The 26,184-nt window shown below is 46.6% G+C and overlaps 1 protein-coding gene across 4 annotated transcripts in view; it reads left to right on the top strand.

The window, feature by feature from the left end:
- Positions 1-3,384: 3,384 nt before the first annotated feature.
- PRRC2B (proline rich coiled-coil 2B) overlaps positions 3,385-26,184 on the top strand; it is a 44,153-nt gene continuing 21,353 nt past the window's right edge. The window contains exons 1-15 of one of the 4 annotated variants that reach the window (XM_087704949.1): positions 3,385-3,666; positions 11,319-11,486; positions 12,206-12,383; positions 13,810-13,912; positions 14,217-14,289; positions 14,910-15,053; positions 16,490-16,731; positions 17,361-17,482; positions 18,739-18,881; positions 20,023-20,113; positions 21,070-21,256; positions 22,150-22,462; positions 23,387-23,571; positions 24,696-24,897; positions 25,481-25,694. In XM_087704949.1, coding sequence (XP_087561075.1) covers positions 11,372-11,486; positions 12,206-12,383; positions 13,810-13,912; positions 14,217-14,289; positions 14,910-15,053; positions 16,490-16,731; positions 17,361-17,482; positions 18,739-18,881; positions 20,023-20,113; positions 21,070-21,256; positions 22,150-22,462; positions 23,387-23,571; positions 24,696-24,897; positions 25,481-25,694 — 2,312 coding nt within the window. In that variant the 5' untranslated portion in view covers positions 3,385-3,666; positions 11,319-11,371. The remainder of the gene's footprint in view (positions 3,667-11,318; positions 11,487-12,205; positions 12,384-13,809; positions 13,913-14,216; positions 14,290-14,909; positions 15,054-16,489; positions 16,732-17,360; positions 17,483-18,738; positions 18,882-20,022; positions 20,114-21,069; positions 21,257-22,149; positions 22,463-23,386; positions 23,572-24,695; positions 24,898-25,480; positions 25,695-26,184) is intronic. The other 3 variants (XM_087704946.1, XM_087704947.1, XM_087704945.1) reach the window with 3 other exon arrangements.

Consider the following 26,184-nt stretch of genomic DNA (forward strand, 5'->3'; position numbering starts at 1 on the left):
GCCAGATTCACTTAACGACCGTGTGACTAACTGAGCAACTGCAGTGATTCTCTTAACAACTGTGGCAAGACAGGTCGTAAAATGGGGGCAAAGCTCACTCAACAACTGTCTCGCTTAGCAACGGACATATGTGGTTTGGTTGCGATCATAAGTTGAGGACTAACATATGGAGGACCAGATAGGAACTGCAAGCAGCAGAAACCGAGGTGCCAGATTCTCCTGCAGTGCTGTCGACCTCCTTGACCGGTGCCCTTTCGGCCAGCACGGATGCCAAGCTGGCCGAAAAAAATAGGTTGGGCGAAGCAGCCTGAGACGGTGGTTTTCTTCAGCTCCCGATTAAGCAGGAAGCAGTTGGCAAAGGGGAGATGTTTTCAGCCAGCTGAGCAAGGGAAATTCTCTGCCTGAATCAGCATAAAACTTGAACTGTATTTTGGAAGCCTCTGAGAAATTACGGTGACGGGAAGTTGCTCGCCAGAGACAGCCAAGAAACTTTCCACAGAGAGAATGATACAAAGAGGAATATGGTATAATAGTCTCTGCTACTTGACCAACAAGGTCCCTTCCAATTCTGTTATTCCATATATACCGTATTTTGTATTTTTCCAAGTATAAGACGCTCCACAACTCCGAAGTTGTGAATACTGCAACACTGGAAGTTTAGAAGGGTCAACCTATCCTCCAAAGCCCCTGAAGATAGGACAAGAAGCAATGAAGCTTATTAAGGATGTGGTGTAGGGTTTCCTGCCTAAGCAGGGGGTTGGACTAGAAGACCTCCAAGGTCCCTTCCAACTCTGTTATTCTGTTCTGTTCTATTCAAATTCTAATTCTATTCTATTGTATACAGATTCTACTCTACTCTACTCTACTGAGAGATTCAATCTAGAATTAAGGAGAAATTTCCTGATTGTGGGAACGCCAGAAGTTGAGGGTGCTCTATAACTAGAGGTCTCTAAGCGACTGGGAAGCCATTTGTCTGGGATGGTTCAGGGTCTCTCACTCAAACGGGGTTGGACTAGAAGACCTCCAAGGTCCCTTCCAACTCCGTTATTCTGTATTCTATACCATTACAACTTCTGACTTGAATAATTCCTCTCCCTTCCCATGGACGTACTTCTTTGAAAGATGAAAAAAAAAACAAAAAACCAGATCCTTGGGTACAGCTTGCTTCCAGAGGTTGTGGGTGCTCCATCAGTGGAGGTTTTGAAGAAGAGATTGGACAAAAATTTGTCCAAGATGGCATAGCGTGTCCTTCTTGAGCAGGGAGTTGGACTAGAGGACCTTCAAGGTCCCTTCCAACCCTATTATCCTATGATTCTTTCATATAAACTTTGCATCCTAAATCCACCCCTTGGACATTTGGCCTTAATATTGTCTCTTCAGCTTTCCAAGGACTCCATCTTGTGGACATATCTGATTATCCTACCATTTTCCTTCTGCTGCTTGAAATGGCACAGCTTTAAATGAACACTCATATTAATTTAAATAGACGGTGAAATAATGATGTACACAATCAATATTATTTATGGATTGTTGAAGTACATTGTACATATGCACTCTTTATATATTTAAATTGCATATTATTAAAGAGCGCATTACAGACTTAACATTTAAACTGTGTATTGTTAAGGTATGTATTAAAGGTAAGGTTACCCTCACACATCTGTGCTAGTCCTTCCCGACTCTAGGGGGCGATGGTGCTCGTCTCCATTTTAAAGCTGAAGAGCCAGTGCTGTCCGAAGACGTCTCTGTGGTCATGTGGCTGCCATGACTCAATGCCAAAGGTGCACGGAATGCTGTTCCCTTCCCACCAAAGGTGGTTCCTATTTTTCTACTTGTATTTTTACATGCTATCGAACTGCTAGGTTGGCAGAAGCTGGGACGAGTCACGGGAGCTCCCTCGGTTACACGGCGCTAGGGACTCGAACCACCAAACTGCAGACCTTTTCTGATTGACAAGCTCAGTGTCTTAGCCACTGAGCCACCCTTCCAAAGTATGTGTTATATGCACACTGTTTAAATATTTTTAAAATTCTTATTGTTAAAGTATGTAGTATACTTATCATTTAAATATTTTTAAAATTCAATATTGTTAAAATATGTAATATATACACTATTTAAATATTACTCAAATGCCTTATTGTTAAAGTATTTATTATTTATCAACATTAAATAGCTGCTTATCTCGCAAAGCAAGATCTTCTGTGCAATGTACAACATACACACCCATATCTACACACACCCCATATAAAAATACATATTTTTAAAAATTGTTTTCTGGCTCCTATCTCCCCTTGTTCACTCTTCTACAAGTTTGCCCAAAGCATTAGGTATTATTTGTTCTCCCAATTTCGATGGGTAGCCTTGGAGATCTATAGATCTCTGGAGAATATGGCATTTGTAGTAACGGGGGTGGGAGGGAGAAGGTGCGTAGTATATAAACTGATTCTGAGTGTCAAGATGAAGGATTCTTGCATCAAGGACAATGTGACAATGTAGAAAAGGAAATCCAGGATGGGATTAACCACAGTTTGTTGGGTAAAGCCCAGTTTGAATGCAGAAAGCTGGAATCATTAGCTTTCTATATCAAGCAATGCTGTAATCAAAAATTCATTTTGCCCATTCTAGTCCATTACGGCTGGTCAATTTCATAATCTGAGTTTCAGGAGAGGAATTATCGCTCCTTCATTCTAAGGACCTGAATCTTCCGTATTTTCCCTCCCTTCTTTTCTTCCTTTTCTTTTTCCTTTCCTTTCTTCCTGTGTTTCCTTCCTCCCCTTTCCTTCCAATCTTTCTATATTTTTCCTTTCATTCTCCCTTTCTTGCCTTCCTTTCTCATTTTCCTTCCTCTTTTTTCTTTGTCTTCCTTCTTTCCTTTTGTCCTCCCCTACCTTTCTTACCTTCTTTTTTCTTTCTCACCTCTTCTTCTCTCATTTTCTTCCATTCTTTCTTCCCTCCCTTCTAATTTTTCCTTTTTCTGTCCTTCTTTCCTGTCCCCTCTTCCCCCCTTCCTCATTTCCCTCCCTTTCTTTTCCTTTCCTCCTCCTTACTTTTTCCTCCCTTCTTTTTCCCCTTCTTTCTCATTTTCATCTTTTTTCCTTATCTTTCTTTCCTCCCTCCCTCCCTCCCTCCCTCTTCCCTTCCTGACCTTCCTTCCTCCTTTCCCTCCCTCCTTTCTTCCCTTCTCCCCGCTTCCTTCTTTCTTATTTTCATCTTTTTTTTCTTTATCTTCTTTCCTCTCTTCCTTCCTTTTCCCTTCCTGACCTTCCTCCTCTTCTTCTCCTTCCTCCTTTTCCGCCCTCCTTCCCTCCCTTCTCTTCCCCCCTCCCTTTCCTTCCCTCCCCACCTTCTCCCTTGCTTTCCCCGGCGGGCCCTACAGGTGCCGCTGTCCTCTTCCCCCAGCCCGTCCGCGTCGGGCTGAGCTGCTCACTCCAGCCCGGGGACTGGTAGGCCTTGCTGAGGAGGCGGAGGCGGAGGAAGGGAGGCGGCGGCGGCGAGAGGCGGAGGGCCAGTCGACGAGACGCCGAGAGGCAGCAGCAGCAGCAGCAGCAGAAGCCGCGCCGAGCTCCGCTGCCGCCGCGCAATCCGCCGCAATCCGCCGCCTTCAGGCGTCCCGGCCGCCCGACCCCCGGCTCCCCAGGCGCCCCGGGCTCCCCGCAAGCACCACAGGTGGGCATCGGGGGGCGGCCGCGGCGATGGGGGGCTCTGCCGGGGGGCGGAGAGGCGGCCGGGCGTAAGATGGAGACGCAGCAGGCCCGGCCTGGCTCTCGCTGGCCTCCAAGCGCAATGCAAAGCGAAGCATCCTCGCCTCCTGCTTTTCTGCCCTCCCCCCCCCCCCCATTGCAAAGAATCAGAGGGGTTGCTGTGCAGAGGGGAGGGGGGCATTTCAAGGGGTGGGGGGGTTGTTGTTGTTTTGCAATGGTTGCAAGGACGCTGCACGGGAGGGGGACGCCCCCCCTCCCTCCCCCCCCCGCGGTTTTCAAATTCGTATTTTGAGTGCTTTTGTAACAGACCCCCCCCCTCTTTAAATCTGGGGAGGGGGAGCTTTGGAGGCCGTCCTGGGCTGGCAGGGGCCTGTCGAAGCCGCCCCCCCCCTCTTATATATATATTTATATATATATTTCCTGGCTGCCTCTCCCTCCCATCTACCCTCAGCCCCTTCCCTCTTTTTATGCAAACAACCCGATTTTTGGTAAAACAACAACAACAACAACAACACGTTTAATCCTGGCTCAATGGCATTTTATTTCCCTCTCCCTCTCCTTTTTTTTTTTTATTTTGCTTTTCCCCTCTTCCTGGATCTGAGCCGAACTGGCCTTTTGAGGCCCCCCCCCCCCTGGTTTGTGTATTTGTGTGTGTGTGTGTGTTTGTGTTGCCGTTGCCATTTTGTGCTGCTGTTCAACCAGGGTTAGCTTTTTCCATTGTTTTGGTTGCGGGTGTCGCCTAGCCAGCCAGGCCTTGGGGTGATGCTGACTCCCTCCCCAGATCATCCATGCCACCCAGGGTACCAGAGGCTACCAAAACTGCCCGCTGGGCTACCTTGCTGGACATCAAGCGATGCCATCCTGGTTTTCCTGCTTGTCTTTTGGCCCAAAAAAAGATCCTCAAAGATACCACGGGCATCTCTCTCTTTCTCTCTCTCTCTCTTTTTCTCTCTTTCTCTCTCTCTCTCTCTCTCTCTCTCTCTCTCTCTCTCTCTCTCTCCATTTTTCGCTACGACACACCTGGCGTTTCCCAGCAGAGCGAGCAATGGCTTCCATCTCTTTTTTTTTTATTTTCATGCGCTAGAGAAAAAATATGTTTTCTTTTAAAAAAATGATGCTTATTTTGGGGGGAGCGTTGCCAAAATTGGCATTTCTGTGGTGTTTTAGGTTGCATTTTTGGGTGTTGCGGGGGACAGTGTTGATGGAAGGGGGGGGGGCTGGTTTGGAGACATGCCGCAAGTGTGTTGGGTATTGTGGGTGATAAACATGAAAGCGTGTTTCGGTGCGCACCACTCTGTGGGATCCTGTTGGGTGGCTTTGTTTTATTAACTGCTTTAAGCATCTCCTTTTACCTGGATTTTGCACATGGCTTGTGTCTTATTACTTTTTTAAAGGTGTGTGTGTGTGTGTGTGTGTGTCCCAGCAGGAATCCCAAACTGGTGACACAGTTTAATTCAAAGGTTGCCTTCCAGATTTCCTGCTGTGAGCAAAACTGTGTGCAATGTTGTGATGGGGTTTGTGGGATATTTTTTATTATTATACAATTGTATCACAGCAGCCAGTTGTTTCGCCGGATTTGGCATTGGTTATTATACCTTAGAACCTGTCTTCGTGGATCTAGTAGATTAAAAAACCAGGCACAGCTTGACCCTGCGGGGAGAGTTGTGTGGCAAATAGAGATCATTTTTTTTTTGCTGCTTTTTCTTTGTTTATTTGTCATTTGGAAGAAGAATTGTAGCAACACAGATTTATGTTTATATTTGCTAAGCGTGGCTCTCCCCTGTTGCAACATGGTTGATCCTTTGTGGTGTCCCCAAAGTTTATGGTTTCATATTTGTAGCAATCTCTTGAGGGCAAAAATCTTGTGGGAGGAGGGTGTGTGCGTGTTTGTGTGTACATTTTTGCACCCTGTTTTTAAATTATCTGGCCCTTCTACAAGGTTTTTTTCCCCTCTGTCCTGCTGATTTTTCCAGCTTGCAGTTTGTAATTTTGTGTTGTCTCCTGATTTTTTTTAAAAAAAGTTTTAGCATGCAGTTTCTTATTTAGGTTGCCTTTTGATTTTTCATTATTTCCTATTTTGATTTCTCAAACCAGACACTGGTTGTCCTCCCCCCTCCCCCCTCTTCGGTTGCCTAAGCTAAGTTTGTTTGTTTTGGTATCTTGTGGGTTTCTAAAAATCAGGCCGTGCACCACTGTCTTTGTTTTCCCAGCCCTGTAACCCCAAATTAAATAAACTACTTTTAAAAATGGGTTTCTGGATGCATGCTTTTAACATGTTGATGGAAAAAAAGCAGATAATTATACTCCTGCTGCCTCACATCAAGAGGCTGGAATTTGTCATATATTATTTCCCATGTAATATATAGATATATTTTGGTAGGTTTGTCTGAATATCTACTTAGTTTTTCTCTCTCATGACAAATATTAGAGATTGCTGTGAGATTCCAGGATGGAAAAACCGACATCGATGCTGGTCCATTGTGAGGGGAAAGTAATTTAAAACTGTAATTAGATTCGCCATAAAATGTGCGATAAAATTACACATAAAATTGCAATTGCCATAAAATTGGTTTCTGGGAAAGAAGAAGTAGAGGTGCTTATCATCTGTGGCTAGGATGGGAGACCACCATGAGAGTCCAGGTTTAAGGAAATCAAGAACAGTAGTGAAATATTTCTATCAATTCTTCCAGAAAAAAAAATGTAGTTGGAAAAATCTTCATAGGGAATCCTTGACTTACGACTGAACCCAAAAATGTGACTAAGCAAGACAGTTGTTAAGTGAGTTTTGCCCCATTTTACAACCTTTCTTGCCACAGTGGTTAAATGAATCCCTGCAGTTGTCAAGCTAGTCATCCCAGCTTCCACCATCGACTTCTCTTGTCAGAAGGTTGCAAAAGGGGCTCACGTGACCCCGGAGACACTGCCACCGTCATAAATGTGAGTCAGTTGCCAAGAGGCTGAAGTTTGATCATGTAACCATGGGGATGCCATGACGGTCATAAGTATGAAAAGCGACCTAGGTCAGAACACCAAAATTTCCATGTGAAGCATGGGACTTGGTAAGTAAGTCTTGCCAAATTTTGCCAGTTACTCCCCAATTGACTTTGCTTTTTGGAAGCCAGCAGGGACAGTTACAAATGGTGATCACTTGGCAGCGAGACAGTTGTTAAGCAAGTTTTGTGCCATTTTACGATCTTTCTTGCCACGGTGGTTCAGTGAATCACTGCAGAAGTTACATTAGTAACATGGTTGTTAAGTGAATCAAATTTCCTCATTGTGTCAACCCTGAAGCTGACCTCCATATTGGAGCTTCCATGTTGCCACACTGGAGTTGAGGGAACGGGAGGGGGGATTAGAGATAGAAGGGTTTGTGTAGCCAAAACAAAGTGCTCTCTCTTGAGAACCAAGGACATTCTCACACGTGGGCCGTGGAGGGAGGGAGGGAGGGAGGGAGGAGGTCACCAGACAACAAGATTGGACTGATTGTTTGGGGTTGTGGGAAAACTTTCTCTTTTAACCAAGTGATAACTGTGGGAACCTTTAGAGTTAGTTAGTCAATTTAGTTTAATTTAATTTAACTTATTTTATTGTCATTGCACCTCTACAATGAAATTGAATGCCATTTTCAGTGCATACATCATATATAAGGAAACTATAAAAATAAAACAAAAAGACACACCCACATTCTATACAATTAAATTGAAAACCCCTAATATTGCATTAATAGTGCACTGTACAGTAGGGACGCGGTGGCTCAGTGGCTAGCTGAGCTTGTCGATCAGAAAGGTCGGCGGTTCGAATCCCTCGTGCCGCGTAACGGAGGGAGCTCCCGTGACTTGTCCCAGCTTCTGCCAACCTAGCAGTTTGAAAGCATGTGAAAAACGCAGGTAGAAAAATAGGGACCACCTTTGGTGGGAAGGGAACAGCGCTCCGTGCGCCTTCAGCATTGATGCCACCATGCCGGCCACATGGCCACAGAGACGTCTTTGGACAGCTCTGGCTCTTTGGCTTTGAAACGGAGATGAGCATCGCCCCCTAGAGTCGGGAATGACTACCACATTCGTGCGAGGGGAATCTTTACCTTTTATACTCTAGAATTCAATATAGTTACTGCTCTGGGATAGAAGCTGTTTTTCAGCCTATCTGACCTTCTTTTTATTGTCCTGCTAGATGGAAATAGTTCAAAAAAAGGCTGTCCGGGGTGGGATGAGAAGGATCTTTAAGAATGTTTCGAGCTTCCTTGAGGGAGTGGGAGCCATACAGCCACAGAGTCGGCTTTCACCAGATATGATTATTATTTATTATTTTCTAATAAAACTGTTCTTTGAGGAATCTACCTGCCTCGGAATTCTGCTTGCTATGGATCTATTCTTTAAAATCCTGACACATTGATTTTGCTTGTCAGGGTTCCCCTTCCCACATCTCTGCTAGTCGTTCCTGACTCTAGGGGGCGATGGTGCTCATCTCAGTTTTAAAGCCAAAGAGCCAGTGCTGTCCCAAGACGTCCCCGAGGTCTTGTGGCCGGCATGACCGAATGCCGAAGGCGCACAGAACGCTGTTCCTTTCCCACCAAAGGTGGTCCCCATTTTCCCATCTGCATGTTTATGTGCTTTTGAACTGCTTCCGCTAGGTGGGCAGAAGCTGGGACAAGTCACGGGAGCTCACTCCGTTATGCGGCACGAGGGATTCGAACCTTTCTGATTGACAAGCTCAGGAGAGATTGTGAAAAGGGAGTTTAGTTCCGTGCTGGAGATAGTGATGGGAGCCGCCAAGGCCACCTGTCCTGCATACCAGCCTGATGATGCTTTTCGAAGATGGGACTCGCCTGACACCTGAGGGATTCGCAGATTGGACTGTGGGATGAGGGTTACCAGGGGAAGAGGGTTGGGTCACGTATTGGTGTCTGTGATTTCACGTGCTTTTGCCTCAGATCTTGCCTTGCTCAGCTGCTGTCTTTTCATAGACCAGTAAAAGTTAATTCTGCCAGATGGAGTCAAGTGGTTGTTTCTTTCTTGGTGGCTGAGGGAGGCTGCCTTGACACACTCACCCTTGCAAGTTGATATTGAGATATTGTGTCAATCTGTTTGGCTCTGCTTTACTAAAAAAAGCTACTTGAAAACTGGAATTACTGTTAAACAGTAACTCCTGTTCCGCAGACAACACTTTCTGATCCTAATTCAAAGAGTCAAGCCAGCTTTGAACTTGTGTGAATTGAGAAAACCAATATTGGTGCCATTCTCTGCACAAAATCTGAAAAAAAAAATTACCATGCTGTAAATTTTGCAATTTACAGCCTGGTCAAATTGTGGTGCTGGAGAAGAAGACTCCTGCATTGAGTCCCTTTGGACTGCAAGGCCATCCAACCGGTCAGTCCTAGAGGATATCAACCCCGGCTGCTCTTCAGAAGGCCGGATCCTGAAGGTGAAACTCAAAGACTTTGGCCACCTAAGGAGAAGGAAGAAGGACTCCCTGGAGAAGAGCCTCATGCTGAGAACGATGGAGGGCAGGAGAAGAAGAAGAAGAAGAAGAAGAAGAAGAAGAAGAAGAAGAAGAAGAAGAAGAAGAAGAAGAAGAAGAAGAAGAAGAAGAAGAAGAAGAAGAAGAAGAAGAAGAAGAAGAAGAAGAAGAAGAAGAAGGCAGAGAAGGAGGTGGCTGGATGAAGCAGTTGGCCTGAGCTTAAATAGACTCCATGGGATGCGAGAGGACAGGAAGGCCTGGATGAATGTTGTCCATGGGGTCACGATGGGTCGGACACGACTTCGCAGCTAAGAATAACAAATTTTGCCAAAAAAAAAAGGTATTAAAACGAATAGAAAGAGAGCTGAGCGTGCATTAAAACAGATTCAGAGTTGAAAAGCAGATTGGGTGTTACGTGAGACCCATAGAATCATTTCTGGAAATGGAGTTGATTAGCGAAAGACGCCCACCTTGGAAAGGTACCAGATGCTGTCTAGGGTCCCTTTCCAAACAATCTGCTCCATCATTCTCTGAAACGTCAAGCTGGCAAAGGGTAGCCCATGATAGTGCCAGATTAAAATTTATGCACATTTTCCTTTTAAAAAAAAACAAATCTCATTACAATTTTTTTTTCCCATCATACTCTCTGGACAGAGTGTGGACCAGATCACATCTTATGCATCCTATTTATAATCATAGTTTCAATATATTCTAATCTTTCCACTTTTATCAATATTCCTCTCTTTTATATAATCCTTTATCTTTTTTGCATTAATTCATTTGAGCTTACATATCATTGATAAACACCCTTTTCTTTTTGTCTTCAACCAATTACTATTAATTTATCTTTATAAATTAATCATTTTTAACCATAGCTTTGCTATTCCAATTTCCACAGTATTATTCTCTTTACAAAGCTCTTTGTCATTATTCAATTTTTACATGTAGTTAGCATCACTATATGCCCTTTATTTCACCCACCCACCCCAGTCTTTCCAGTTATTTACCCTATTTTTTTTCTTCCCAGAAAATATCTCACAAATTCCCTTAATTTGTGCATGCTTTCTGATGTTTCCATTGGCCTGTCTAAGAAATGAAAAAATGGATTTGAGGGGCGGTTTTATTTTTTTCTTAAAGAAGCTTGAAATTTAGCCTTAACTATCAAAAATGGTAAACTGAATCCCAATTGCTCCATTTCAGGGTTTTCCTTCATAATTTGCTTCCCCAGCGTTCAGAATTTAAGCCCCACCAAACTGTGTGTGTGTGTGTGTGTGTTTTGAAATAGCAAAACAAAACATTTCCGCTTGGGGCTCAAAACATTTCCTGAATCAAATTGAATGATTTTGCACGCCCAACGAGAAAGCTGCTTTTGGGCTTGGAAACAAATCAATTTGAAAAATTGCACACAGCCCTATGAAAATGGATAATTTAAAAAAAAAAAGTTGTCGTTTTAGGGGTTTGTTTTAAACCTCCTGGAGTGCACAGAGTTGGTGTGTAGAGTTGTTGTCTGCAGGCGGTCAGGCAGAAGAGCTGTGGTACCTTTATCCAGATGTTATGATGGACTGTTTTGGAAGCAGAAATTCTACTAAAACTGAAATGGGGAAATTCTTTTTGGGAGGCTGTTGGCTGAGATGAAAGTTTGTGTTGTTTGTAAAATTAGAAAAACCCTCCCTCCCTCCCTCCCTCCCTCTCATTCCGATCTTCTCCCATTATTTCTTCCTCCTCCTCTCCTGCTCGGTCAGGGGGTTGGAATAGAAGTCCTCCAAGGTCCTTTCCGACTCAGTTATCCTGTTGTGGTGGTTAGTTCTAAAGTTGGTCTGTTTTTTATTCCCCCCACCCCCAAGGAATTGTTGTGCCAAGACAAGTAGCTCAGTTGATAGGTCAAAAAAATAATAATACATTGCATAAACTTAGAAAATGGGTAAATTCAAGAAGCAGGTGGAACGTCTTCAGCACAACCATAAATGGCCAAAGCTACCCCTTATCTTTTCATCCCCTGTGTCTCTCTGCAGCGATAGGATTCTGGCTCCTGGTTTCAAAAATATTTTTTCCCAGGGGCATTTTCAGATCAGACAACCTGGGCCATTGAAGAATTTCAGACTGCTGGCTCCTCTTTAATATTTATTTTATCGCCTTTTTTGCTTTCTGTCTTCCCTGCAGGCAGATCAGGAGCGGTGCAGAGAAATTTCCTTACTCGATGACCTTTCATCGCGATGTCCGATCGTTCGGGGCAAATAACCAAGGGAAAGGATGGGAAAACCAAGTACAGCACACTCAGCCTGTTTGATAAATATAAAGGAAAGTCAGTAGAAACAGTTAGAAGTACAGGTGAGCCATGTTGGGAAGGAGTGGCAACAAGGGATGTGTGTGTGTGTGTGTGTGTGTGTGTTTAAATCAGCCTTCTTTCGATAACATTTGCACCTGCCCATCTGGCTTTGGAAGGGAAGCTGGTTATGAGATGGATGGGGTACCACCCGGTGATCCCACATTCCCCCCCCCCCCCAATGCTTTTGGGTGCAACGGATCTGATTGGGTTGTGCTTGGGATGAAACGTTTATGTGTTTGTGAGGTGGACATATTCCTTCACTTATCAATGCAGGTAGTCTTCGACTTATGACCACAATTGATCATCCCCAAATTGCTGTGGCTAAGTGGGACATCTGTTAAGTGAGCTTTGCCCCATTTTGCAACCTTTCTTGCCACGGTCGCTAAGTGAATCACCTCAGCTCTTAAAATTAGATAGCGAATCTGCCACAAAAGGGGATCATGCGATACACACACACCGGGATGTTGCAGCCGTCATAAATATGAGTCAGTTGCCAAGTGTCTGAAAAGTGAAAAACAATTTCAAATCATTTTTTTTTTTAGTGCCGAACGGCCATGAAACAAATGGCCGTCGGTTGAGGAGAACCTGCATCTGAAAACGGCGTAACTGGGAGGGAGGTGCCTCACTCGGATGTCCGTCTATGGCCTAGAATAGCAGTTGCTTGTTGCAATCCGTGCTGAGGATAATGGGTCTGGGTTATTCCCTCTCTTTCTCTTGCTAGTGATTCCTAGACATGGCTTGCAGAGTCTCGGGAAAGTTGCTTCCGCGCGGCGCATGCCCCCTCCTGCCAACTTGCCAAGTTTGAAATCGGAGCATAAAGGAAACGACCCCAACATCATCATCGTGCCGAAGGACGGAACAGGATGGGCAAACAAGCAGGACCCTCCAGAGCAAAAGAGGTGAGCCGGCCGGCCGTCTTCACCTTCCTTCCTTTGGAAGGACCAACCTGTTGTGGCCGGTCAGCAGAGCTGGCAGCAGAGTCGGACAGTGGGGAGGTTGGGGAGGAAGATGGGCCAGTCCTGGAGTCTGGGGAAGGCTCGGATGGTGAGGGCTCTGTGTCGGAGGCAGAGGGGGGGCAGAGGGCCGTATCCCATTTATCAGCTGCCTTTAGAGTCAGACATCAGAGAGGCAGAAGAACAGCTGGAGCCTGTTCCCAGTGTGCGCATGCGCACAGTTGCCAGACAAAGGGAAGAGCTAAAGAACAGGAAATATAAGCGGAGCGGAAGGGGAGTGGAGTTTGCAGGAGACAATTAGTTCGCTTCATTGGTTCCTGACTCTCCGAGGCTCCTGGCCAAGTTCTGCAGATTTTATGCCTGGCAGCCCTCCAAGCCAGAGAAGGTCTGTGACCGTAAATCCTCCCTTGAAAGACTTTGCTGGAGGTGAAGGAGCAGAATTCACAGTCCATTAATAAAAGGGGGTTTTGTCAGGAGAAGGAGTTTGCTTCATGCTCTTGGGAGGGCCTGGGTCGGGATGAGACACTTCAGGGATGACAGCAGCTGAATGTTATTGTGGTAGGTTATGGCCACAGAATCTTTCCCCCATTTTTTCATTGTTTTATTAATTATTGCAAGTTTTAAGAAACACGTACGCAAGGAGCATAGAAATGCAATACCACAAGTATAGAAAAGGTGTATAAAAGAAAAAAGAAAGGGAAAAAAAAAAGTGATTACTTCCTTCATCCCAGCAAGTAAAGAGCATCTGAATAGTTGTTTGGTCATATTGATTCCACAAGTATAATGTTCAGAAGTGGTTTCCAAGGTGGAACAAAACTAATTGTTATTTCTTCCATAATCGAAGCAGTCAATGTATAGCTGACTCCCATCTACTTTTGCAGCCATTCATCCATTGTGGGACCCAACTCTTAATATTAACCCAACTCTTAATATTAAATTCTTAAGTATTAAACTCTTAATAGTAAGCCACAAGAAGAAGAAAAAGACATATACTGCAAGGAGTGTAAAAATGCAAAAAGTATTTAAAAGGTGTATAAAAGACAAGGAAAAGAAAGAAAATAACTTCCTCCTTCATCCCAGCAAGTAAAAACCATCTGAATAGTTTAGTCATATTTTTTCCACAAGCATAAAGTCCAGAAGCGGGTTCCAAGTGGAAACAAAATTATTAATTATATTTCTTTCCTTAATCGAAGCAGTCAATTTACAGCCGTCTCTGTTGACTCCCATCAACTTTTACAGCCATTTGTTTATTGTGGGCATAAATCCAACTTTTACCAAAAAATCTTGGTGAAATCAACCGGGATTTACAAAAACAAAACAAAAACTCACAGCAGGGACTCGGACAGCCACTTTCTCCTCCCTTTTGTCTCAGTTCCAGTTGCACAGCCGCACAGCCGCGGGAGTCGCTGCCGCAGCAGGATTCACAGAAATCTGTCTCCAATTTACAGAAACGGAACCTGTCAATCAGCCAGGAGGTGAGTAGGACAAAGAATGGGTGGTCAAGCTCAAAAAGACGGGCATTCGGATTCAAACGCTTGGCAACTGGCATGTACTTAGGACAGTTGCAGCATCCTGGGTTCATGCCATCTCCTTTGGAGACCACAAGCAACGTCAACGGGGGACGCTGGATTCACGTTACTCACTGGAGAACTGTAGTGATTCACTGAGCAAGAGAGGTTGTAAAATGGGACAACACTCAGTGGAGCAACTGCTTTGCGATGGAAATTTTGAGGTCGTAAGTCGAGGACTGCCTGTAAACTTTTCTAAATTCTTCTGCAGAATACAAATTCAGCACTCGGTGGTGTAAAATCATGGGCGCAGCTGAATGGAAAGCCAGCCAGAGTAGAAGGTGGTAAGTATCCCCCACACTTGTGGACGGTTTATGCTCAGGCGGCTCCGACTTTCCCATCCCAAGCGGGAAGGACGAGCTTTGTGGATGGCACCGGGCTGATCCCTGGCCTCGGTATAGACCTCTGCTACCGATATCAATCGTTTAAAGCATCTCTCTATATAAAAGCGAAATGCTACTCACGCGGCATCACGAAATCTCCAGAACCGTAAAGCCTACAAATTTGAAACACGTGTTCCTCTTGATTTCCAAGTGCTCACTAAGAAAGGATTTTTCAAAACGATCGCCAGAGCTTTAGCATTTCTTATTATTAACACACTCTGATGCTACTCCCCACCTGAAAATAACTCTGTTCCAACTGCCACTTGGGCATGGCAAGCGCATGACCCATCCAGGCCAAGGGGATGGGAGTTTGGAGGGGCTTCTGTGGGGACAGCCTGGGGGAGAGAAAGGGAAGAGGCCGACATTAATTTTCAAGCTGCAAGTGTCGATTTATCCAGCCCCAATCACATAGTTTCATAGCAGAGCATGGGCATACCGTTAGTCTGAAATATGTCTGTTTCATGGGGTTTTTTTTTCCTAATGTCATTCAAACTTTCCCTCCTCCCCCCCCCCCCCCCCAGGTTCAAGGGGCTCAAGCCGACTGTTATCCTTCTCTCCCGAGGATTTTCCAACGTTGAAAGCAGCTGGCGAGCAGGACAGGTCTGGCAAAGAAAAGGGCACCTTAGATCCGTCGTATGGGCCCGGACCAAGCCTCCGCCCCCAGAGTACGTACCTGGGACGCCCCCTCACCTCCTTGCCCACCTGGGAAATGTCGTTTGTACAGAATGGGGTGGGTGGGAAGGAAGGAAGAGGTTGGCACGAGAGAGCCGAGGTGGCCCAGCGGTTAGAGTGCAGCACTGCAGGCTACCCTGTTTCCCCGAAAACAAGGCCTCCCCCCGGATACTTAGCCCAATTGGGCCTTTGAGCACATGCGCTGAAATAAGCCCTCCCCGAAAATATTGCAACACAGCAGCAGCCATGAGGGGACCACGCTCGCCACCTCCTGCGCCTCACAAATAATAAGACCTTCCTGAAAATAAGGCCAACCGCTTATTTTGGGGCGGTCAAAAGAAAACAAGGCCCTGTCTTATTTTGGGGGAAACACGGTCCTTCAGCTGACTGCATTCCACTCATTCTCTTCTCCATCCCTTAAACATTTCTTTCTGGGACCCCGCAAAAAGGGGGGGGGGAAGCAGCATCTTTAATTTTTAGCCTGCTGCTCCTTTTTTCTGTCATGGGGTGTCCTCGTCTTAATGCTCTTTCTAGTCCGGTGGAAAGGAGAAGAAAAAAGCCCTCTTAGAAGCCCCTTGAACAAAAGCTGATCTAAACCAAAATTCTTTTCTATCTTTAGCTCCCATGTGGGTTTGTTTAGGAATGTTTGGCATATGCCAGTTTAAAAAAAAAAAAATCCTTTGCCCTCCCTCCCTCCCTCTTTTTCCTTCCTTCCTTCCTTCCTTCCTTCCTTCCTTCCTTCCTTCCTTCCTTCCTTCCTTCCTTCCTTCCTTCCTTCCTTCCTTCCTTTCATCTTTCCTTCTTTTTCCTCTTTCCCATTCACTTCTCCCCTCCCCTCACTTCTTCCTTCCTTCCTCCCTCCCCCTCCCTCTTTTTCCTTCCTTCATTTTCCCTTCCTTCCCCTCACTTTTTTTCTCCTTCCTTTCCTTCCTTCTTTCTCTCTTCTTTCTTTCTTTCTTTTTCCTTCCTTCTCTTTCCTCCTTTCCCTTTTTTCTCCTCCTTTATCTCCTCCACCACCTCCTACTCTTCATATACCTTCCCCCTCCTCCTTCTTTTCATCCTAATTTATTTACTCCTTCCCTCTCTCATAAAAGCCTGAACCAGGAGATGAAGAGCAAGTAAGTAGAATAGAAATATTCAGAATTTTGAGAGCCCAATAGTCCTTTAATTTTGAAAGAATTTTCAAAATCATTTTTTTTAAACACACACCACCTCCTAACGTTGCCAATTATTTTGTCTCCCTTTCTCCTTTTCTTTCTTTCTTTCTTTCTTTCTTTCTTTCTTTCTTTCTTTCTTTCTTTCTTTCTTTCTTTCTTTTTTCCTTTCTTTTTCTTTCTTTCCCTTTCTTCTCATTCTTTTTCTTTCTTTCTCTGTCTACTTTCTCTTTTTCTTCTTTTTTTCTCTTTTTTTTTTTCTTTCTTTCTCCCAGATGTCACAAGTTGGAGGGAAGGTGGTGGTAGAAACAGTACCTCGGCCACCTCTTTGTCCCCCTTCCCCACCGAACTGGGTACCAAGAGCTCCAGCACGGGTGAGGATGTTCCGACCTCAGCCAATGGGGCTGATCCCAAGGACCTTTCTCTCCGCCCGTCTCTCCCTGCTCGCAAAGGAGCATCACAGTTTATGGCAAACACGTACCAGCCACCCACATACCACGACATGCTTCCTGCCTTCGTAAGTACTTTTAACGCCTTCCAAATGTTACCTACTGCATTATAAGAGACTGTAAGCTGCTTGTGGGCTTTCTAAACACAGGCATCCCTCGACTTACTGTTGTGGCCCACCAGTGGCCAGGTGGAGCTGGCAGTAGAGGTTCGGACAGTGGGGAGGGTTGGGGAGGAACCTGGGCCAGTCCTGGAGTCCAGGGAAGGCTCTGATGATGAGGGCTCTGTGTCGGAGGCAGAGAGGGGGCCAGGGCCCTATGACAGTTATCAGCTGCCTTCAGAATCAGACATCAGTGAGGCAGAAGAACAGCTGGAGCCTGTCCCCGGTGTGCGCATGCACAGAGTGGCCAGACGAAGGGAAGAGCCAAAGAACAGGGGTGGACTTGGGAGTAAGGCCACAGGTGGACGGTGAACGGCCCCTCCCAGAGGAAACAATAGAGGAACGAAAGGGGAGTGGTTATTCAACTTTCCCATCTTTATTTAACAAAAATAGTCTCTTTAAAAAAAAAAAAAATCAAAAGTCTGTAAGATTTAACATATTGTGTGCCATCCTCCCAGGAAAGAAAGAAAGAAAGAAAGAAGAAGATGGAGGGCTTAACCGTTTTCTAACACTTAGTTTTTATATCTGCTGTATCTCAGATGTGTTCAAATCCGCCAGCCGAGACCCCAAGCCTACCTGAACGGGCGTCCTTTCCTCTCCCCTCCTTCTGCCTGGAGCCCCGTGTTCCCTTCAGGCAGCATCAGCCAGTCGACCCAGACGGGTAAGTCAGTACCGTTCTGGGAGGTTGTTGTCAATCCGGCTGCTCTGATTGCTGTTGTGTCTGTTTGCAAACACTGTTCCTAACAACTTTTTGCAACAAGTCTTTGAGTGTTGCAAACACTCAATGTGAATGCTTTGTTGTGAGTTTTGTTAGTGCAGGGGTCAGCAACACCCGAAGAGCCACAAAGGTCCTAACCGGAAGCGCCCCCCCCCCCCTGCTTTCCCGGTTCAATTCTGAAGCCAACCAGGAGTCCCATTCTCCCACCATAGCGACTCTTCCTAGCACGGCATCCTTCTTCCCCTGCCGTGTCCTAACCAAAAGCCCTTTCAACCGTGAAGCCAACCGGTGACAGGGAGCCGCAGCAGAGGGATGAAAGAGCCACATGCGGCTCCAGAGCTCAGGTTGCTGATCCCTGTGTTAGCGATTGTAACAAGCGGGAAGAATAACAATGCCACGAAAACTGCAGAAAAAAAAGGGCAGGTAGTTCTCGATTTACAAGTTTGTTTAGTGACTGTTCAAAGTTACAATGCCGCTGGAAAAAAGTGACCTAGGACCATCTTTCACCCTTACGACCGTTGCAACATCCCCATTGGCTCATGTAAATCCCGAGGTCGTGTAAATTCACCTTTTGCGACCTTCTGATAAGCAGAGTCATCGGGGGAGCCTGACAGCTGTGTTGTTAATTTAACTGCAGTGAATGACTTAATAACCGTGGCAATAAAGCTCGTAAAACGGAGCAAGACTCACTTTACAGACTACGCTCACTTTGCTGCTACGGGGAGAACACAATAAAACGAGCTAATCTACATTCAGTTTCCTTGCTTTTCCATATTCGGCTCGTGTTCATCACTGCTGCACAACCCAATGCAATCCAACAGTCCGGATTTTGCCAAATCTAAAGTTGTGTTTCACAACCTTTAAGACTTCAGTTCCCAGAATTCCCCATTCTGCTTGCTGATTGAAGGTTGAAATCAACACATCTTAAAGCAACAGCCTCCCACTTCTACCATCCCATAATTTGCTAATGTTTCTGTTGAGATGAGTTTGCAATCTGTGAACTCCCAGGTTGAGATCTACTCATCCGTCCCCTCGCTCGGCCCTTGATCTCCAAAGATCTTGAGATCTTTGTTGAAGATGCAATGAATAACATCGGTCCGGTCTTATCTCGGCCTCTGCTGCTTGTGGTCCCAACCAACATGGGTTTTACACTCTTCCTTTCCCCACCAAAAACTTTTCCCCAACTGTCTCCGTTGCAGAAAAGACAAGCGACTCGGGCCCCCACGCCCAGTTCGTCTGGTCCGACCGCCGGGAGAGCGAGTCCCCAGGCCGACCATCATCAACGCAGAGAACCTGAAAGGTCTGGATGAACTGGACAACGATACAGAGGATGGCTGGGCAGGTGAGCCTCTCCGTGGCCGCACCTGGGTCTTCTCCCACAGACTCCCTCACACCTTGGTTTGGGCTTCCTGGTTTAAGGAAACTCCCCTTTTTTTAGGCTGCACGACAAATTGTGGTTTTTGCTGCTGTAAGGGTTAGAGCAGGGGTAAAATAGATTTACCTTTGCTACCTGTTCGCTAGCAATGTGGATGCGCGAGGGTGTGCGCATGCCACCTTCCGCACACGCACAGAGCATTAAAAACAGACATGATGACATCTGGGTAGGTGGGCGGAGCCTGCAAAGGAAAGCAAACAGCCCGGGTGGGGGGGGGAATCCGCTGTGCCAGGCGATTACGATTAGAAAGCAGGAAATCCTGCTTTCTAGCTAATATAAATCGCGCGTCACAGCTCATTGTCTGCAATACCGGTTCACCTCTGGGTTAGGGTTGGCCTTGCATTCAGGATTAGGTGTTCTGACCCAGCTCCCCAGACACAGCCAACCCTCTGAAGTGAACTCCAAGAGTGCTTTGTTAGAAGCACCAGCGGCCCTGCCCAAAAAGTTCCCCTCGGAGGCGTGTCCGGCAGGGAGACGAGCAGTTGTCTGCCACACCTTTTCATCTCTGCCCCCTGACTTTTATCCCCAGAGCTCGGGTGGGGCTTTGCTAGCAGCGGTGGCTCTTCCGTCCCAAGGACCGGCCCATAGATCTCCACCACTCTCCTCTCCTCCGCCTTCTGCGCGTCAGACTCGACTGTTCCTCCTCCTCCTCCTCATCGGCCACCTCCAGACCTGGGGGCTGTTGACCCTCCATCTGAGGGCTGGCGGACGGCCCATCACTGCCTCTCTCTGCCATTCCCTCTCCCCCCCCCCCTCTGAGATTGCCCTGATGCTGGCCCTGACTCCCATGACGCCTCCTCTGATTAGGCTGCTGGACAGGCAGCAGCATTAGTATTAGCCAGGCCGAGCTTGGAAACAAAAGGCTTTGCAGTGGTTTTGGGCTTAACGCTAGGCTGGACTAGACTTAGGAGCAAATCACTTACGCTTTCAGTGTTTCTGCAAAAGAGTCCAGCAAATGGATTCCCTGCTTGGTGGTGGGTAAGTTCACGCTGAAATCGCAGTGGCCGTTGGTTTCATTTCTCCTCATTCGGTTCCTTGCTTTTTCTAGGAATTCACGACGAAGTGGATTATTCCGAAAAACTGAAGTTCAGTGAGGATGAGGAGGAGGAAGACACCCTCAAAGACGGGAGACAGAAATGGTAAACGGAAAGAGATGCGCGTGGAGAGGGTTGTTGTGTCTCGTGTTTGTCTCAATCACCACCGTGAGTTCTAGTCCCGCCTTAGGCGTAAAAGCCAGCTGGGTGACTTTGTGCCAATCACCAGGAAACAGTGAATTCTAGTCCCTCCTTTGGCACAAAAGTCAGTTGGATGGCTTTGGGATAATCACCAGGAGATGGAGAGTTCCAGCCCCGCCTTATCTGGGTAACTTTGAAGCAGTCCCTCCCTGTTCTGGCCCAGGCTTCCTAGCAGCAGAAAACTGAGTCCTCGTCCCAATAAACCCCTTTGATTTAATTGACAGTGAATCCCTCTCCAGCAAAGTCTTTCCTCTCCCACCGTCTTTCAAGATAGTTCACAATTGCCAACCTTTATCAGGCTTGGAGAGTGGCCAGGCCGATGTCTTTCAGACACCGCAATACTTGGCAAGAATGCAGGAATGAATTAATGGTCTCCTGCAAACTGCCCTCCCCTTTTGCTAATCTTTTATTTCCTCTGGGAGGGGCCATTCACCGTCCACCTGTGGCCTTACTCCCAAGTCAACCCCTGTCCTTTAGCTCTTCCCTTCGTCTGGCCACTCTGCACATGGGCACACTGGGAATAGGCTCCACTTGTTCCTCTGCCCCACTGATGTCTGACTCCGAAGACAGCTGATAACTGTCATAGGGCCCTGGCCCCCTCTTTGCCTCCGACACGAAGCCCTCATCATCAGAGCCTTCCCCAGACTCCAGGACTGGCCCAGGTTCCTCCCCAACCTCCTCACTGGCCGAATCTGATGCCAGCTCTGCTCGCGGGCCTCCCCCTCAGCCCAACCTACCTTACAGGGTTGTTGTGGGGAAAATGGGAGGAGGAACTCTTAGGTAGGCTCGCCACCTTGAGTTATTTATAAAGACAGGATATAAGTACACAAATAAAAAGGCCTCCATGCCTCTGTTGGCAGGAATGGCTGGGATCCCCGAAGGCCTCCTTTGCTGAGCTCGGCCGAAAGCACCGATGTCCATTACCCCACAGAGGACCCCAAGACTTGGAACGACTCAGCCAGCCTCTCTCGCACCATCCGCAAAGTGTCGGAAAGTCTGCCAGGCTCCAGAAAGCTCAACGGCTGGAGTCCTCTGCCGGAATATCAGGTATTTCGAACTGGGCCCCAAAACTGCAGAATTCACAGCAGGGATGCAACTGTCTCTGCTTTGGCGAGTAACTTGAAGAGGAAAAAAAAAAGTGGCTAAGACGGTGAGCTTGTCGATCAGGAAGGTCGGCAATTCGGCGGTTCGAATCCCTAGTGCCGCGTAACGGAGTGAGCTCCTATTACTTGTCCCAGCTTCTGCCAACCTAGCAGTTCGAAAGCACGTAAATAAATGCAAGTAGAAAAACGGGAACCACCTTTGGTGGGAAGGGAACAGCCTTCCGTGCGCCTTCGGGCGTTGAGTCATGCCGGCCACATGACCACGGAGACGTCTTCGGCCAGCGCTGGCTCTTCGGCTTTGAAACGGAGATGAGCACCATCGCCCCCTAGAGTTGGGAATGACTAGCACATATGTGCGTGGGGAACCTTTACCTGGCCTTCTCCCACACTCACCCAATTCTCTACATGTACGCACCTGTTGACCACCAGAAGTTTAAAAACCACCCAGGCAAAAGTAGTCCTTGACTTATTACAGCAGTTTGTTCAGTGACCATTCCAAGTTACAAGTCAAATGTGACTTGGGACCATTCCTCACACTTAAGACCGTTGCCGCATCCCCACAATCCCCAGAATCAAAATTCAGATGCTTGGCAACCAGCTCCTATTGATTGATTGATTAATTGATCTTAAGTCGCTTGTTTCAATGCCTTTGTAACTTGAAACGGTTGCAGAGACAATCTGCAATCAGTAAATTGGCCCAGTTTGACTTCGTAGGCAAAGAAAAATCCGTTGCTTCTCCCTGTCGCCCTTCTACCTCGTATGGCGAGGAGGCCGTGTGGATTTCCGCCACCTTCTCGCGTGTCTTGTTGTGATGTCGGTTTCTCCATTCTTGGCCAGAAGCCCCCACTGTCATGTTTGCGGCAACAGTGTTCAGAAGAAAAAGAAGAGAAGCCGCCCCTGAGACAGAAGTTTGTCTACTCGGAAATGTCGGAAGCTGTCGAGCGGGCGAGGCGGCGACGGGAAGAGGAAGAGCGCAGAGCGCGGGAAGAGCGCCTGGCGGCCTGCGCAGCAAAACTGAAGCAGCTGGATCAGAAATGCAAGCTGGCACAGAAAGCGGGAGATGGTCCCAAACACGTCGAGAGTGATGAGCCTCGATCCTCGACCTCGGAGAAGAGCGCCGTCTCGGACAACAGCCACGTAACTCGGAGAGGTAAGCAGATTGGCACATATCAGACTTCCAGATATGAACCGGAGGCCTCAAACCTCCTGTCCAGAAAAGGCCATGATGAAAAATGGAGTGTAAGTCCTGTTGTGTCAGAACTATTCATTAATTTCCACTTAAGAAAATTGATTTGCTCACCTAGTCAAATATCGCTAAATCCGTGCTAGATATAACAGAATTGAAGAGGGATTGGACTTGGATTGCTTACAGGAACTCCAGGCTGATTACTTGCTTGACTCCACCACCAGGTTCTGCCTCGTCTTCTATGCTTAAGAGGCGACTTTGTCATTAATCCTATGTTTAGTCTAGCTGATGTAATTGTATGTGGGAAAGATGTGAGATTGGGTGAAGAGAAGCTGGCTAGGGAACCGTCAGATAAGAGGCGGCGTAGCCCAGAGCTGCACAAGGGGCAGAGAAAGAGGCTCAGAAAGGAACCCTCCCTCGTTTCTCAGGCTGTAAAAGAGACAGTGAGAGATTTGAACCTTCAGACCTGGAAAATTCTGTTACTCCAGCTTTACAGTAAAATAAAAATTAGTTCATAGGCTTATAACTGGTCACTTAGCACTTAGCATTGAGAGATATAACAGACCTTCCCTGAAGCGACTTCCCATCCAGCTAAAGTGTTTGCTTAACGACCATTGTATTCTCTCTATGACCTCTGTAAAACAGCCATAAATCGGGAGCGATAACACAAATGACTGATTTTGCGACTCTCGTGACTTGCAAGCGTAATGTCAGAACCGCCCACTAATACGAGTGTCACCACTTGCAAGCTTAAAGCAAACATACCTTTTATCCATGGTGTTTCCTGCTTGGCTGGAAACCGCTTGGCTGACCTGTGGCTCCCTTGCTTTAGGTAGCTTTCAATTTTTGCCTCCTCCTCCTCCTCCTCCTCTTCTTCTTCCCCCTCAGCCGTCCCTGAGCCTAATGCCCAGGAGCCCCCTTCCGGTTACGTGGATGAGGAGACCCCAGCGGCTGCCGCCACTGCAGCGCTCCGGAGTAGCAGCGAGGAGGAGCTCCGCGAAAGTGTTTCCCCCATGCAGGAATTCGGCAAACTCCCCAAGCTCCTTCCCCCGCGGTTCCAGAGAAAGCAGCAAGTAAGGGAAAGAAAATGGCCTAGTACCATTTTTCTCATTCATTTGGATTTTTCTTTTTCCTTTTGCAAAGCGGGTTGTCAAGGTTCCAAATAGCATCCAAAATCAAATCAAAGTTCAAGGCAAAGTTTAAAGTTCCCATTGATGAAGAGAGCCGTGTTGGCACATCTGGGGAAACCTGAATCTGAAAGCTTCCTGGTTTTCCCCACCTAGTTGAAAGCTCAAGATCTTGCCCCCCACACCCACAATCCATCACGTGGTCCCATCTTCCACTGCCACGCTGACAGCTATCACTCGTAGAGTTCCAGCCAAGTGCCGAGGTGCAAAGAGAAAGGATGATGACCTTGGCTTTCTAGAAAGGATTTTGTTATGGCTACATAGCGTCTCACTCCGTACAGCCCCCCCCCCCCCCATTTCCCCACCATAGAAAATGCCTAGGAGAATAATAGAAAGTGTGGCAGGCCAGAGACCCCAAAGAAACCACGGCTGCAGCCCTGACACGGGTTGAAGTTTGGGCCCCACATATGAAATGTGTGTTCTTTCTTGAGTTGAACTGGCCTGGATTGAGCCAAAGATTGCAACTTTTCAGCACTGTAGCTTTTTTTTTGCATTTATTGATTTAGATTTAGACAGAGAGATACAGTCATAGGGCTGGAAGGGATTTCAGAGGTCTTCCAGTGCAACCCCCTGCTCAGACAGGAGACCCTATGCTATCTCAGTCAAAAGGTTGTCCAGTCTCTTCTTGGAGCATCTTCAACTTCTGGAGGCAACTTCTGTTCCACTGATTAATTGTTCTAACTGTCAGGAATTTCCTCCTTAGTTCTAGGTTGCTTCTCTCCTTGATTAGTTTCCACCCGTTGCTTCTTGTCCTGCCTTCAAGTGCTTTGGAACAGGGGTCCCCAACCTTCAGGGACCACAAAGAGCGCTGGCTCTTTGGTTTTGAAACGGAGATGAGCACCGCCCCCTAGAGTCGGGAATGACTAGCACATATGTCCTAGGGAAACCGTAACCTTTTTAAGTTTGCTTTTTTTATTTCTTTTGTAAATTTGTTTTCCTTTTCGATGTAGGAGTTCTCTGTGCCACGACTTCCGATGGCACGTTAATTACTTTTTCATATTTCCTTTCAGGACCAGCTCTACAAAATGCAAAACTGGCCACCCTCCCAAGTCTACCCCCCTTCTTCCCACCCTCAGCGGACGTTCTACCCGGCCCACCCACAGATGTTGGGGTTCGATCCACGGTGGTTAATGATGCCTTCCTACATGGACCCTCGAGTCCCCCCGGGACGCCCACCTGTGGATTTCTACCCTTCATCCCTTCATCAGTCAGGTAAAAACATATATGAAATATATAAAAAATAATAATAATTTTGTGATGCTTGTAAGTTGCCTGTTCATTCCTTAAATTTTTCTTTTTCCCCCCTATTTTTTTGTTCATCTATTCTTTTCCTTTTTCTCTTTCAATAAGGCCTATCTATTTATTAATCCATTCACGTCTTCTATTCACAACTTCTGGAGGCAACTTCTGTTCCACTGATTAATGGTCCTCATTGTCAGGAAATTCCTCCTCAGTTCTAAGTTGCTTCTCTCCTTGATTAGTTTCCACCCATTGCTTCTTGTTCTGCCCTCGGGTGCCTTGGAGAATAGCTTGACTCCCTCTTCTTTGGGGCAACCCCTGAGATATTGGAAGACCGCTATCCTGTCTCCCCCTAGTCCTTCTTTTCATGATACAGGACATACCCAGTTCCTGCAACCGTTCTTCCTATGTTTCGGCCTCCAGCCCCCTAATTATCCTGGTTGCTCTTCTCTGCACTCTTTCCAGAGTCTCCACATATTTTTTTCATCGTGGTGACCAAAACTGCCACATTGAGTGTGATCTGACTTATATTATCCTCTCTTTCTAACTCTGCTAGGGATGATGAAGCCTGCCATGCAACCGGATTCCATGAACGGGGGCAGCTGCCCATCGGAGGAGCAGAGCTGCCAATCTGTGGGGCTGCAGGAGAGAAAAGGGGAAGCCACCCCCATCTGGGGCCCAGAAAGTTTTGTCCCCTTGCCGAGCAAAAATTGTTTTGTTTCCCAGCCAAAGCAAACAGAGAGTGAGACAGAGGAAGGATTATATACCAGGTAACTATAAGATGACCTAGATGTAGTTTAAGTCCTCCTTTAATGATCATGTTGGGAGATTAACAACTTGGTCATTAAATGAAGCGGTTGCTAAGTGAAACCACCTTGCTTATTATCTTACTTCAGCTTTCGTTTGCTTTAAAGACCTCCGAAGGTCGGAAAAACGAGGATTGTGCCTGAAGTTACTTTTTCATCCCTGTATTGCTGCGTAAGGTTGCCAAACGAGGCATTCGGCAAACGGCGCCTGCCTGGATCGGGGCTGCCATCAATTTGATTCCTTTGGGGCGTTTTTTTTTTTTTTTTTTTAGAGGGAGGTGGTTTGGAGTCCGTGTTGAGTTGCTTCAGTGGGCTGAAGGTAGAAAGTGAGGCATTACTTTGTCTCACCTACAAATCCTAAGAAGGTTGTGCCGTATTGGCCTTCCTTGCAAATCAAAGCTGCTGGGAGTCTTGCAAAACAATTAAAATTGGTTTCATTTATATTTATCTGCCA

Source organism: Thamnophis sirtalis, unplaced genomic scaffold (genome assembly GCF_051295495.1).
Source record: "Thamnophis sirtalis isolate CommonGarterSnake01/CBP01778 unplaced genomic scaffold, rThaSir2_p1.2 scaffold_2, whole genome shotgun sequence".
Taxonomy (NCBI): domain Eukaryota; kingdom Metazoa; phylum Chordata; class Lepidosauria; order Squamata; family Natricidae; genus Thamnophis; species Thamnophis sirtalis.